Source organism: Pseudochaenichthys georgianus, chromosome 8, assembly GCF_902827115.2.
Source record: "Pseudochaenichthys georgianus chromosome 8, fPseGeo1.2, whole genome shotgun sequence".
NCBI classification, from domain to species: domain Eukaryota; kingdom Metazoa; phylum Chordata; class Actinopteri; order Perciformes; family Channichthyidae; genus Pseudochaenichthys; species Pseudochaenichthys georgianus.
The window spans coordinates 395,207-411,345 of NC_047510.2; the positions used below are offsets into that span (position 1 = coordinate 395,207).

At 43.7% G+C, this 16,139-nt stretch overlaps 1 protein-coding gene across 1 annotated transcript in view; it reads left to right on the plus strand.

Annotated features, from left to right (window-relative positions):
- The window catches only part of LOC117451042 (syntaxin-binding protein 4), a 197,426-nt gene that overhangs the window by 122,023 nt on the left and 59,264 nt on the right, over positions 1-16,139 (plus strand). Inside the window, exon 12 of the mRNA XM_034089121.1 lies at positions 8,562-8,658. Within this exon, the coding sequence (XP_033945012.1) occupies positions 8,562-8,658 (97 nt within the window). The remainder of the gene's footprint in view (positions 1-8,561; positions 8,659-16,139) is intronic.

The following is a 16,139-nucleotide window of genomic DNA, read 5'->3' on the forward strand; positions in this document are numbered from 1 at the left end:
CATTTGCCTCTGCCACCTTTCTCCCGTCTCTCTCTCTGATTCTCCTAACCTCGATTTACAAGTGCATCACATAAGTGCATAAACTATAGTTACAACTCTGAACAACAAGAGAAATGCAGATGTATTTGCTTCAAACAAACCAAACCATTGTAAGTGCTGTAGCACTACTAAGCTGGGTGATCCTGATGTGTGTGTCATGCATATTCCATCTGCTTAATCTGGAGACAACCTGTCACTCCAGTGTTCTACTGAAGGCAAGGCAAGTTTATTTATATAGCACTTTTCAACACAAGGCAATTCAAAGTGCTTTACAAAAAACGAAAGACATTAAGAAAATGGCATTTAAAATCAGCCATTAAAAAGAAAAGCTAATAAAATAAACATTAAAAGAAAAAATACATGGATAAAAGTTACAGTGCAGTTTAAGATGTAAATAGTTCAATTAAAAGCAGCGGCAAAGAGAAAAGTCTTCAGGGATTTAAAAGTAGTCAGAGTTGCAGCGGACCTGCAGGTTTCTGGGAGTTTGTTCCAGATATTTGGAGCATAATAACTGAACGCTGCTTCTCCATGTTTAGTTCTGACTCTGGGGACAGAAAGCTGACCAGTCCCTGAAGACCTGAGAGTTCTGGATGGTTCATCATTTAGCAGGAGTTCAGAAATGTATTTTGGGCCTAAACCATTCAGTGCTTTATAAACCAGCAGCAGTATTTTGAAATCTATTCTTTGACACACAGGAAGCCAGTGTAAAGACTTCAGAACAGGAGTGATGTGATCCACTTTCTTAGTGTTAGTGAGGACTCGAGCAGCGGCGTTCTGAATCAGCTGCAGCTTTCTAATAGATTTTTTAGTGAGACCTGTGAAGACACCATTGCAGTAGTCCAGTCTACTGAAGATAAAGGCATGGACAAGTTTTTCCAAATCCTGCTGTGACATTAGTCTTTTAATCCTAGATATGTTCTTTAGGTGATAGTAGGCTGATTTAGTAACTGTTTTAATGTGTCTGTTGAAACTCAGGTCAGAGTCCATGACTACACCTAGATTTCTGGCTTTATCTGTTGGTTTGAACATTGCAGACTGAAGCTCAGCGCTAACTTTTATACGTTCTGCCTTGGCTCCAAAAACCATTACCTCAGTTTTATCTTTGTTTAATTGGAGAAAGTCCTGACACATCCAGTCATTGATTTGCTCAATGCACTTACTCAGTGTTTGAATTGGAGAATAGTCTCCTGGTGAAATTGTTACGTAAATTTGTGTGTCATCCGCATAGCTATGGTAACTTATTTTGTTGTTATTTATTATCTGAGCCAGTGGTAGCATGTAGATGTTAAAGAGAAGAGGCCCCAAGATGGAGCCTTGAGGAACCCCACATGTCATATTTGTCAACTCAGATGTGTATTTACCTATAGAAAGAAAGTTTTTTCTGTCCTTTAAGTAGGATTCAAACCAATTTAGAACTGTTTCCGAAAGTCCCACCCAGTTTTCTAGTCGTCGAGTAATATGTTGTGGTCAACAGTGTCAAACGCAGCACTGAGATCTAATAATACTAACACTGAAGTTCTGCCACTGTCTGTGTTTAAGTGGATGTCATTTAAGACCTTTACAAGAGCAGTCTCAGTGCTGTGGTTTGGACGAAAGCCTGACTGGAACACATCGAAACAGTTATTTAAATGCAAGAAATTACTCAACTGTTGAAAAACAACTTTTTCAATGATTTTACCTAGAAATGGGAGGTTTGATATGGGCCTGTAATTGGTCATTACTGAAGCATCTAGATTATTCTTTTTTAAGAGCGGTTTAATGACTGCAGTTTTCAGGGCCTGTGGAAAAATACCTGAGTGAAGAGATTTGTTTACTATATGAAGTAGATCTGATCATTGCACGCCCTGGTGGATAGAAATTCAGAGGCTACTGACACTGGGGGGTTAGTTAGTCTGTCGACGGTAGCAAACAAGGCACGTGCGTTGTTTTTGTTTTTGGAAATTATGTCAGAGAAGAAAGACTGTTGTGCGTTTTTCAATTCCAAATTATAAAGGCCAAGTCTCTCTTTATAGATTTCAAAGTGAACCTGGAGATTTTTTTTTCGCCACCTGCGTTCAGCTTTTCAACACTCTCTTTTGTTCTGCTCTCACGATCATGGCCTTTCTCCATGGAGATAATTTCTTCCCAGTCACTTCCTTTACCTTAATTGGAGCAATGGCATCTATAACATTTTTAATTTTTGAATTAAAATGATCTACTAGCTCATTTACTGAGATGTTAGCAGGGGCAAGTGTGGAAGAAAAATTCTGAGTAAACATTTCCCTAGTATTTTCAGTTAAATATCGCTTTGTGGTTACCTCTTTTTGAACACTTTTGTGAACAGAAATAGAGCTCTCAAAGAAAACACAGGAATGGTCAGAGAGTGCAACATCAGTCACCACAACCTTAGAGATATTCAGACCCTTTGAGATAATTAAGTCCAGAGTGTGCCCCTTATTGTGCGTGGGCTCCGTCACATGCTGAGTCAGTCCATAGCTATCAAGAACACAAAACAGTTCTTTTGCCCCTCTGTCCTGGGGGTTGTCAACATGGATGTTAAAATCACCAACAATGGCTAGACGGTCAAAGTCAATACACACTATAGACAGCAGTTCAGTAAAGTCATCAAAAAGCTTGCACAGTATTTGGGTGGTCTATAGATATTTAGGAACAGAGCTCGAGAGGAGCATTTCAGCTGAAGGGCCACATATTCAAAAGAAGCAAAGTTCCCATACGATGTCTTCCTGCATTGAAGGGAATCATTGAACAGAATAGCAACTCCACCTCCTTTCTTATGCATTCTTTCCTGACTCATAAATCTAAAGTTGGGAGGGGTTGATTCAATAAGAACAGCTGCACTGTTATTTTGTTCAATCCATGTTTCCGTTAAAAACATAAAATCGAGAAGAGAGATATACAACTGTTGAGTGGCTGCAGCAGAACATGTATGATATTAGAAAGGACATTTAGACGCACACATAGAAAGGCATGGAATGTCATACCTATAACAGAAAGATATAAAGCAGGGGTGGGGAACCTTTTTCCTCTCAAGGGCCATTTCAATGTTTCCAACATTCTCCGAGGGCCGTACAAATGATTGACCTCTGCTTAAAAATACTAAAATCACAGCCCATTCATTTGGCCTTTCTTTCATGCTGTGCAAAGAAAAAGCAACCTCTTAATCCAGATATCTCACCATGACTCACGCATGCATGCACGTGCACGGTGTGGCGTGACCACCCAAACTGAAAGATATGGACACAAGATGTGTGCAAATGTATTTAGTTTCCTATCCATGTGAACATGATTTAAGTGGGGGGGGGGACCTCACCTCCTCTAGGGGGGTCCAGGGGGTATGCTCCCCCGGGAAGATTTTTTTTAAAATGTTGAGTTAAAAGCATCAATCTGGTGCACTTTGAGAGCAACATTAGGAGATCGATGGATACATCTCTCAACACCCAGATGAAACAGAACTGTAAGCAGATTTTCTTTTTCTTTATGGATATTTTACAAATCACTCCCCTTTTAAACTGTATTCTTGTTTATTAATAACAACTTTTTTTACTGTCATATAGTATTTTATACCTGTTTACTTTATTCTCTTGTTTTTTTATAACTATAATGATCATATAAAGATGTGCCTTTACCTCACTGGTTGTAGAAAAAGCTTCTTATATTCGTTAGCAGAGCTAGCTAACCAGATGCTAATAACAACACAGTTATTGACTGTATGATCAGTATGACAGATGAACAGACCACTGGGCTTTCAGCTAAAGACACAGCCACGCAGAAACTGCGGCATGTGTACGGCTCCTTATGGTTACTGACATTTGTGGAAGTGGCGGAGCGGCGTTCTGGTGCTCTGCTCTCCGTCAGAACCATGGTCAGAACTGCATCCCTGTCAGACGAGACATATACCACGTGATGACACGTTAGGCTCGTGATGTGTTCATGGTCACTGACCTTGGCTAGGAAAAACAGGGACTCGCTTGTTTAATTTTTTTGCGGTCTAGATTTCTTTTGTTTTTTGCGTATATTTATAAATTACCTCGAGGGCCGTAGCGAAAGGTCTCGCGGGCCGTATACGGCCCGGGGGCCGGAGGTTCCCCACCCCTGATATAAAGCAATAGAATATTTTGATCTGGTTCTTCTATCACCACAGCAGCAACTTCCACCAAATCCACAGAGCTGCCCAGCAGCAACATGCTCAGCGAATAAAACCTGACAGTTAAACTGTAATTCAATAGAGTTTATCTTGATACCAGCTAAATAAGAAAGGTGTCGCCACAAGGATTCATCCTTTGGGGACCATGAATATCCACAGCCACATTTCATGACAGCCTGACCAGGATTCCAAGCAATTTACAAGGAACTTTCTTCAAGGAGATCAGCACAAACCTTTAATCTGATCAGGACAGTCCTGCGCACAGACCTCTGCTCTCTGTCTGAACGTCATGTTTCCTTTAGCTCAGTTTCCATCATAGCTCTGGTCCAGGTAGCTTGTAAATGCCGCCCCCTGTTATCTTGCTCAACATGTTTGGTAAAGATGGCGATTCCACCGTGGGAACGGACAACATGTCCTCCATGATGTACACAAACAACTGTTGATCTCTGCTATGAGACTAACATTCCTGCTCCGTCTCCTCATCCATGAACTCTGAATGTAGCGCAGCGGAAAGGGATGTTTGATTAAATGTTCTGTCCTCCCGTTATGCAGAGAGTCGAAGACCTTTAGTAACGCAAGTCACAAGATCATTTCGCGCTTAGTAACTGTAATGCAATTACTGCCATTATCAACAGTTACACGTTACATTACTGCGTTACAGACAAATGTAATCTGATTACCCCCAACGCTGGCAACCTTTGCCTGTGATAATCTAAACATAGGCTCTTCTCAAAGATAGTTTCTTATGGTTTTCTGTGACAGGCTTTAAGAATAACTACTATCTCTCTGACGGTCAGGTTTGTGGGGAGAGCGCTGTCCCACAGACTGGGTTCAGTGGGGGGGGGGAGATGTGGAGCCTTTGAGGGACATATGATCCTCATATTTATTCTTATCAAGCACACTTTACATCATGCACGTTTCGGCTCTCCATTTAGGTTTTTAGAGAAACCCCGAGCAGAGGATTCTTCTCCTTCTTCTCCCCCAGGCCCTCTCTTCATCTCATCATTGATCTCTCTCTCAGTCTCTCTTCGCTGGCTTATCATGCTTGCGCTCTTCAGCTGTACATTCTTCTTACCCTTTCAGCACATTCACCCCTCCCCCTGCCCCCTCCTTCCTGTCTCTGCTGATGGTTCTGCCCTCTGTGCAGTTCGGTTGCCATTATTCGGCTTTGCTTTTAATTTAGCTCAACCGATGGTTGATCCTAATCTACCAATTCATTAATGGGATTAGAGAGACAGAGGTTAAATGCTAAAGTTAAATACAGAAAAAGTCCTCTCTTCATGTGTTAGCTCAATGCAATGAAATGAGAGTGATATGAATTATTAGCATCACCCTGGTTGAATTCATTCTCAAATTTAGATTTGAATATCCTGGAGACCACAGACCCCTTGTTCCCCTCGAAAACACAGAGGCTGCTTAAAAACATTTTTGACCAGATGATATGTTTCACATTACTTCTGCTGGGACTCTTTAGGCCCCCAACATTTAGCAACTTCCCTTGAGTTTAGATCATTTCACTCGGGTTTCAAGTTGTAGATGTTTGGAGAAAGATTTTCATTTTTTTGAGCACCTTACCCTCATTTACATTGTATTACAAGTGTATAAATTGATGAATGTTTACTATAATTCATGTATATGTTATGAATACAAAATATGGAAGAGGAAAGGAGGATTTTTAAATGTTCATTGGAAGTCAGATTTGTTCTATTGATGGTTGATGGTGTGGTTACGCTAAGCACATTCAGACTTTCTAAGCACTACTAGAACGTTACGTTACGAGTGCCTGAGAACCCAGGTGCAGAACAGAGGCCGGAGGCAAAGAGTTCATAGTGGAGCCAGGGACTGGAGAGGGCGGAGGAAAGAGAGAGAGATAATGTCTGAAGGAAAACACTGCTAAGGGAAGACATGTCCACCAAGATGTCTGCCGTCTCCTTAGCTGAGGGAAGTTTGGGTAGAGCAAGAGACTGGTGACAGAATCCTCTGCAATCTCAGACCCAGGGCGGCTGGGAACTGGGGGGGGGGGGGGGGGGGTCATATTAGCGGTGTGTAGAGTGAGCAATGGAGGAGTGAGTTTGGACGTGCGTGCGCAGTGTTTTATAAATCGGAATGTGTGTGTGTGTGTGTGTGTGTGTGTGTGTGTGTGTGTGTGCGTATAGGCAAATATGGGCGTTACGTGAAGCCCGCAAAAGCGGCACCGCATTTCGAGTTGATTGTGAAATCACACAGCATCGAAAATGCGGTGCAGCTTTTGCGGGCTTCACGTAATGCCCATATTTGCCTATAAATAGTCAAAGAAACGCCCATTCATTCATTCATTTTGACTAACTGCATGAAGAAGATCGCAGGAAATGACGACAGAACAGCTAAAAAAGACATCTCACACCGTGTCAGATTTTGGTTCTTTTGGGGAGGTGGAGATAAATCATATTGTTTGGTGGATGCAGTTTGAACCAGAGTAGCAGCATGGAGGTCGGATCGTCACCAAAATAAATAAATAAGTGGTCTGAAAAAGATTAATGACAAAATAAATAATTTTTTTGTATTTGGTGGATTGTGTTCCAGCTGTCGATCATCGTTTTTATCGTTTTAATGCCATTGAAGACCAGTTTTGACCAGACAAAGACCTAGGTAAGCCATGTTAGCGTTTTAGGCTACCTAGCGTGACATGTTTTGATGTACGTTTTTGTTGATAACGTTGCGAGTTTGTATCTTTCAGTGTTGAGGTGGGCATCGTTAGATTCTGTGTCTTTACGAGCATACATGATGTGTTGGATGTGCAGCTAGGATAAGTAATAAGGGAGCTAGGAGTGATTTTCGATGCAGTAATAGGTTAGCATTTTTCGCTCGGGGCTAATTCAGAGGGTCAGTGTTAGCATTGTGTGTTTTTAAAAAAAGAAAAAATGAAAAAGATCGGTTAAATTAGTTTTTTCCCGTTATATGGATATAAAATATTCATAGTTTATTAAATATTAAGGTTCCTTAGACGTTGTTTCCTGCAAATGACGCGATTTCGGCCTCGGAACCGGGTCTGTGGGGCTTAAAGCCCGAAATTACACCCGATGGACACACGAATATGGAATTGTGAATTTCGCACGAAGATGGACCCGAACCACACACGAAGGCAACATTTACATTACATTTAAGACATACAACTGCAATGAAAGTACCAAAAACAATTATGTTAAAGAACTATAATACTGTACTGATATCTTCAGACTTTGTTCTTTACTTTATCCATCTTTATATGTAGAAAATATTACGTTTTCTCCGTAATGTTATTTCCATAACAACAACAACTTCCTGTCAACTGTCCTTCAAAATAATATAGTATATCCTTTTTAGTTTCACAGAACACAAATTGGGTTATTTACATAATATGTTTACATGATTTTGTTGTGCAATAAAACAACCCGATGGACACACGATAAAGGAAATGTTCAAATTCGGCTGTGATCGTAGCAACATCATGCCATTCGTGAGGGCATCTTAAGCCATCGTATGATCGCTGGTGGAGTTTCTCAGGCTCCGGCAGCAACTTTGTGAGCAGTGGCAAAATCTTTGGCGTGCCAAAAAATTGCCGAAGGACTTTGCGAAGGTTCATTTTCGTGTTGAATTCGTGTGTCAATTTTACCCTTCGTAAGGCCATCGTGAGGGCATCTTGTTATCATCGGTGCCATTGGGCATTCGCCCCGATCAGAGTGAGGGTGAATTCACCGATGATAACACGAAGATGACACGATTTGACAAGATGCCCTCACGAGTGCCTTACGAAGTTGCCGCTCACGAAGTTGCTGCCGGAGCCTGAGAAACTCCACCCGCGGTCATACGATGGCTTAGATGCCCTCACGAATGGCCCGATGTTGCTACGATCACAGCCGAATTTGAACATTTTCTTTATCGTGTGTCTATCGGGTGTCAATTTCGGGACAGTGTGACAGGGGCCTTAGAGGCAAGAGAACATAATCGAGGGGTGATCAATAACTTTCCGTATTTATTTCTCCAAGTTATGTTTTTGTGTGCACTAAGGAGTCTCAAGCAGGCGTTTGTTAAATCATTTTAAAATTGGCTTTAATCCATTTGTGAAAATTAATTCTTCATATATGATAAATGAGAGGTAACATTTTATTTATGGTATTATTTCCACATATTTCACTCCATTCTTCCTTCTGCCAACGGTGTCACAGTTTCTCGTCTCTCCCGTTTTTTATAAATCGCAAAGATTGCTTAGAAACTGGCGTACGCCATCTTTTGAGCGTATGCAACGTTTATAAATGCGGCCCAGGTCTCCTCTCTGTGGCTTCTTTGTTCAATTCATGCAAGAAACAGACCATTTAGGGCTAAATGAAATTACAATCTTCTTTTTCTATCTCTGCTTTAGGCTTTGACCTTCCTCGGTTTGGACGTCACAGAAGAAAAGAGGAAGAAACTGAGACAAAGCCTGACCGCAGACCTACAAGGCACTGTGGCCTATGGAGGTGAAGCGCACACACACACACACACACACACACACACACACACACACACACACACACACACACACACACACACACACACACACACACACACACACACACACACACACACACACACACACACACACACACACACACACACACACACACACACACACACACACACACACACACACACACACACACACACACACACACACACCCACACCCACACACACACCCACACACACACACTGTGTCAACCAGTAGCATATTTAGGATCGTAGGAGAAGAAATGTGAAGTTGTTGAGCGGGCGGGGGGGCGGGCTGCTAGTGGAGCCGGAGCCTCGCTTGTAGCTTTTTTTTCCTGTGACTTCAAATTTGGTTCACAGTTACGTGGATATTTTGTACAAGTGTAAATGTACAAGCTCAGATTTCTTTTCTGCAAGTGCTCACATCAGGTTTTACACGCTCTCGCATTTTGCACCATATCTACCTTCATAGCATATAGTAGACTCATCACGCTAATGAAGGATCACTTCTTCTTCAGGGCATGGAAGGCTACGCAGTATGCAGGCTACTGTTCCGCAGCTGCTTCCTCTCTGTTGGACTCCGGTATTGCACATTACTCACGAGACGTTTTAAAAAAACACTTTCGGGGCTTTTCAGAAAACATCCGGGGCTTGAGCCCAAGTAGCCACCCCCTAGCGCCGCCACTGGCGTCAACATGAAAAATATCTGTGTTGAAACCCTGGGTGTTTCTCAATGTCGAGGATGCTTCCTTGGTAGGACATGTCTTCCGAGTCAGGTCCTTCAGAAGCGAGGCAAGAATCCTTCCTAGCCTCGGAAAACGAAGAATGGTGGAACAGGCTAGCAGGTGTGCGTCATATGCGAGGCCCCCCCTTAAATGGAGCGCGATTTCCGCCAAAGATTTCGGCAATTGGTCCGTGCGCAAAGCATTGTGGGGATTTTAAGACAGCGGAGGATACACATGTGCAGCCTCGAAATTTCTCACAACGAAGGACGCCGGCCTCGGTAGAATTTCAAGGATCCTGGACATTGGAACAGTCCTTCGGAGCTGCGGGTCAGTGGAATGCGTACTGCGAAACCTTCCCTGCCTTGAAGAAGAAGTGATCCTTCGTTGTGAAGAGTGCTTTGTGCACTCCGCACCACAGCAGTAGCCCCTCTACAGACAGAGTCCAACAGAGAGGCAGGAGCTGCGGGACAGTAGCCTAGAAGCAGGGTTGGGTTGTAACGGAATACATGTAACGGCGTTACGTAATCAGAATACAAAAATCAAGTAGGCTAACTGTATTCAGCTGGCGATACATTTGAAAAACGAGTAATCTGATTACAGTTACTTTCGTAAACCTGAAGTGAATACATTTTGGAATACTTATTGGAATTATTGGTGGAAAAGTTTCCTCACAAAATGTAATATTCATTACCGGCAGAACTGTGTGCACACTGCACAGCGCTGCAGCAGGTCTGTGAGCGAGAGAGAGATGCAGCGTGTCTGTGAGGCCCCGCCCCCGCACGCAGATGAGAGAGAGAGATCTCTTTTAAAATATATTGAAAGTTAGAAACGGAGATGGTTAAATAAAATGTGCAAGATAACGTTTATGTAGCATTTATTTATTGTCGAAATGATGACATTTATAACGGGATCAAATCAAAGTGAGTGGCCTGCTGCTGCTGAATGCATGTGGCAAGTGACTGGAAAAAGTTTTAAAAGTTATTACATCGTTTCAGAATAATAATAATAATAATAATAATAATAATAAATAATAATGATAATTCATTCTATTTAGGGGAGCCTTTCAAAGCACCCAAGGACACCTTACAATTCATAACATATTCCAAGGAAAGGTTTTAAGACCGTACAAAGAATGCAGTCCGGGTGATGTTTTTTATGTGGGTGCAGATGAGAGCTGTCCAGAATGACACCAAGATGTTGTGTTCGTGCTCTTGATAAGCCATGAAAACAGTAAAATACGTGTCTCCTGTTCACCAAAACATACCCATCTGTTATGGAAAAATAAAGTATTCCAAAAGTATTCTAAAAGTAATCTGAATACTTTTTTAAGACACATAACTGTATTCTGATGACTTTCAGAGCATGTATTCAGTATTCAGTAACTGACGACATTTACAAAGTAACCCTCCCAACCCTGCCTAGAAGTGATCCTTCGCTAGCGTGAAGAGTCTGCTAAGCTTTATGTGGTCCGCAGTGCCTGAGCGTGCTCCACTGCTCCCCCCCCCCCCCCAATACAATTCTGGGCTATATAAAAATCGCTGGCCCGCGATAGTGTCTATTGGTTACATTTCGGCCCTTGGACAAATGTAGTTGGTGATCCCTGCTCTACTGACTGGTTGTGTCACTTGGATGTGGTGTCACTTTGTGTAACCGTGACGACAGTCTGAGACACAGCTCCTCACCTGGAGACACTTTACAGGAGCTGAGTCAAAGGGTTGATAATATGTGATTGCATTTGTTTATTACTAATACTAATTTAATACATAATATATCTACTAATGGGGTGTTTCTCAATGTCGAGGACACTTGCTTGGTAGCACATGTCTTCCGAGTCACTTGCTTCAGAAGCGAGGCAAGAATCCTTCCTAGCCTCGGAAAACAAAGATTTGTGGAACAGGCTAACAGGTGTGCGTCATATGCGAGGCCCCACCTTAAATGGAGCGCTATTTCCGCCAAAGATTTGGAAATTGGTCTGTGCGCAAAGCATTGTGGGGATTTTAAGACCGCGGCGTCTACACATGTGCAGCCTCGAAATGTCTCGCTACGAATTACGCCGGCCTCGGTAGAATTCCAAGTATGCTGGACATTGGAACAGTCCTTCGGCGGCACTCGATGACATAGTATGCTTGAAATAGTGGCTCTGGAGCAGCCTTCCTCGACATTGAGAAACACCCATGGAGTAGTAAATAATTCTTCATGTTCAATAATTGACAAGTATAGGTATATAAAACTTGAGTTAGAATTGCCTGATCGGAAACAGAATCAGGTGTATTGCCAAGTAGGTTTACACATAGCCTACTAAGAATTTTCCTTAGTGCCACATAAGCACAGTTAAAGAAGATAAAAAGTAGGAAAAACAAACACATATAAAAAATAAATATAGACAATTACTGAGACCCTAAAGGGACATGTAAAAAAAAAAAAAAAAAAAGAGAGAGAAAAAAAATGCAAACAAGAGTAAACTTAGCTGCAACAGAACACTCCCCGTCTGGCGTGATACACGTCACCCAAATCTAGAACACTTCCATTACCTAGCCATCTGGGGGGAGAAGAGGCACCATCTCTGCAACAGGCCTAAGAAAGAGCGAAGTCCCTCCTGGTTCGATGACCTTCACCTCGACCTGATGCAACTTCCCGTTTTTGTTAGGAAAAGTCTGTGTTGTCAGTCGAAGAGGCCATTCATATCTTGGTACTTGATTTGACTGCCACTTCTTGCATGCTTGAATGATGATATCTGCGGCCTGATTGGATTCCTCAACAGTGAATTCTGCCTCGCAGCAATGCCAGCCCTTACGATAACTGTTCTTTTTTGGGGTTGCCTTGAACACACATGCGATGTGCAAGAGGCGAGTAACAGAAGGAGTGAGTGACTCCCATAAAGAGGACTTGGTAGAGCGCTGGGAACCAAGCTGCTTGGGAGTTGTTGCTGTGCTCAAAGTAGACACTTGAAGCCGGATATCTGGGTCTGGACTCGGATCCACAAGATCATAGGTGCTGTCAGAGATACTTGGCTCTGGCTTGGACAGAAACTTGGGTCCAGTCAGCCAGTTAGGGTATTTGAAATGACCTGGAGCCAAACGTGTTGCATGATCTGTGGGATTCTGATCTGTCGGCACAAAAGGCAAATGGTCCAGATTGGGCACAGTACTTCCAAGGTGGTCAGCATCACAGGAGGTTTTCCCATCTGAATCCTGAGTGACTTGGAGAAGAGGACGCTCTAGTTCTGTGGTTTTCGTGTAGAAGCTGTTGATCGTCAATGGTTTGTTGACGCTTTCTAGACAAACATTGCCTACAATGACCCACCCCAGATCTAACTTTTGAGCATAAGGCTGGTTGTGTGAGCCATTCATCTGTTTGCGAACCTTATGAACTCTGATAACATCCCGACCCAGGAGAAGCATGATAGGGGCTTGTGGGTCAATGTCTGGGATGAGGTGCGCCACTGACTTGAGGTGTGCATGATTGAGAGCCACATCAGGGGTTGGGATCTCATTTCTGTTGTTAGGAATGTCATTGCATTCTATGAGGCTGGGCAATGGGATGTGGACAGTTCCATCCAGAGACTCAACTTCATAGCCACTGGCTCTTCTTCCTTCTGATTCCTTCACTCCAGCACATGTTTTCAATGTGTAAGGAGCACTCGGACTTTGGTCACTGAACATTTCAAAGAACTGTGAACGAACTAATGAGTTCTGTTCGTCCAAAATTGCATACAGTTTAATTGCTTTGTCTTTGTGGCCTGATGGATATACATTTACAAGACATCTTTTGGAGCAGGATCTATCTGCCAGATCTCCGCCACAGATGTTTGTGCATTTGGTGGTGACATGAGGAGGAGGTGAAGTTTTCTCCTCCTCCCCACCATGCTCTGGAGCAGGGACCACCTCCTCCATCCAGGGTGCGGGTCCAGGGTGAAGTGCTGTATGGTGTCTTTCACTTTTGCATTCAAAACATTGAATTTTCATTTTACAGTTCTTCGCGAAATGTGATGACGAAGAACAGCACCTGAAGCACACATTATTCTCTTTTAGGAATGCCTTACGCTCATCAATGGGCTCTGCTCGGAATGTACGACATTTACGGAGTGGATGTGGCTTTTCATGTATCGGACACATTTGATCAAAGTCCTCAGATCTCGTTGGGGGCTCACCGGTTGTCAGTAACGACTCCGGGGAAGATCTCTGTTTTGTGGACAGAGACCTCCCGATATTTGTTTGGTTTCCAACCTGTCTTATCATTCTGTTTAGCTGTGTCCGTGTGGGAGGCGAAGTTGAAGATCGGATCATTCCTCATGATAGCCTCCTGGCTGACAAAGTTCACGAAGAAGTCAAAGGGTGGATAGTGGACAAGATTTTGCCGCTTGTAGGATGCACCGACTGATGCCCACTTTTCCTGCAGACCGAATGGAAGCTTCTGAACTATTGGGTTGACGCCTCTGGCTGTGTCGAGGAAGGAGAGACCAGGAAAGTCTCCTTCTGCTTTGGCAGATTGAAGTTCCATTAATAGATCACTTAACTTTGTCAGTTTGGAATAATCTTGATTTGTTATTTTAGGAAAGGTGTCAATGCGTTTGAACAAAGCGTCTTCAAAGACTTCTGGTGAGCCATATGTTCGCTCGAGTCTGTCCCATATCATTGCTAATCCTGCTTCAGGGTGATTTATTTGTATTGCTCTTATCTGTTCGACATGTTGTCTTGCCTCGTTACCAAGCCACCCGTGCAGAAGATCCATCTTCTCACTTGGTGGCAGGTTTCCATGCTCTGTAATTCTGAGGTTTTTCATTGAATTGAAGCAAACCTGTAGCCACAAGCTCGTGCCGTGCTAGATATCTCACAAAGTCATTCAGGTTTGAGTCGTCGTGATTGTAATTTGGAGATATGGGATGGGGCGATGAGGAAGGATTACCACTGTGGTTTTGAGGACTGTAATACTGTCCAGGAGTAAAGCGGTTGTTCTCAAACCTAACATTGCGTGACCCACGAGCACACTCGTCTCTGTTGATGCAGGGCTGCAGTGAGGTAAGATGAGGTGATTGGGATCCAGGATTGGTTTGATGGAGAATGAAAGGTTTGGCTTCTGGTTTGAGCTGTGAATGTGAAATGCTGTTGCCAGGAATGGCTTTGTATTTGCTGGTACATAATGATCACTTAGTTGAGCCTCCGTTATCTTTGGCTTGGTCAGCAACATATTGCTGTGTGCGTAATGCTGCTTCCAATGGTACAGAGCGTAAACATTGTTTACTCCTTTCTTTCTCAATGTCTAAATCCTCAGCAGCTTGTAGCTGGATTTCTAACAAACAATAACACATGGCTCACAGAGCCATGCTTTGCCTATTTCCTCTCTAATGATCACCTGACACACCCATCTGATGATGTCATCCTGATTCTTAAAGGGACCACGACTAGGCACAATAGGCACACAAAGAAAGGCCCAGAAAATGCAAACAAGAGTAAACTTAGCTGTAACAGAACACAGACTGTTATGTTTACGTGGGGAAATGACAGTGCATACATTATTTGAGATATATTTCGTACTCAGACTTCACTTTAAGGACATTTCGGCCAGGGGTGTGTGGTCACTCCAGGAGGCAGCAGGACGTGTAACTCAGAGAAGAGCAGCACCAGCGCTCAGAGAGCTTTTATACACCGCCTACACTGTGTTTACTTTCATTGAACAGCTATAAAGAGTGACCACAGGCTGTTACACACCACCTCTACACACACACACACACCTCTACACACATCGAACTGCCCGATTACTCCCCCTTTTATTAGTTTTATGAAGGAGATGTCCGGTCACCAGGGCGCATTCAGGGCGGACTGGGACTAAAAATCAGCCTGGGTATCTCACCCAGCCCACGTAAACTGTCAACGGGGGGAGCCTCGCTGCGGGGAAACCTAGTGGCCCGATCCGAGTGGGCCGAGTGGCCCGACTGGCCCACTTCGGTACCGGCCCATTGGGATTCGTCCCGAACGTCCCGATGGCCAGTCCGCCACTGGCTCTGTCTGTCTGTCTGTCTGTGTGTGTGTGTGTGTGTGTGTGTGTGTGTGTGTGTGTGTGTGTGTGTGTGTGTGTGTGTGTGTGTGTGTGTGTGTGTGTGTGTGTGTGTGTGTGTGTGTGTGTGTGTGTGTGTGTGTGTGTGTGTGTGTGTGTGTGTGTGTGTGTGTGTGTGTGTGTGTGTGTGTGTGTGTGTGTGTGTGTGTGTGTGTGTGTGTGTGTGTGTGTGTGTGTGTGTGTGTGTGTGTGTGTGTGTGTGTGTGCGTGCGTCAGGCCCGGTTCCAGAACTCAGGGTGCATCTGAGATTAGAGAGGGTGCAGTGGTAAAGTGCTATTTTTATAAGTGGGGAGTGGACCTAACACCCTCTAGGGGGGTCCTCATCTCCTCTAAGGAGGTCCGGGGCATGCTCCCCCGGGAAGATTTGTTTTTAAATATTGAAGTTAAAAGCATCAATCTGTTGCACTTAGAGAGCAAAATGAAGAGATCTATGGATCGATGTGCTCTTTGCTTGATTCATGCCTTCCCAGTCCCTTATCACGTAGCCTATAAGAGCATGGCGCCAGTTGTTGTAGCCAGTTGTGGTGAAGGCACCTGACTGAGGGGTGGCGGTGTTTGGGGCAACGAAGACGGCTGCGGCTGCTCCGCCTCCGTGGGCGAGGCGGGCTAAGCCGGCAAGTCGGGCGGAAGGATGTTACTGTCCACGACAGTGGCCGCGGGTAACGTAATGTCCCCATGATCTGAACTGTTATTA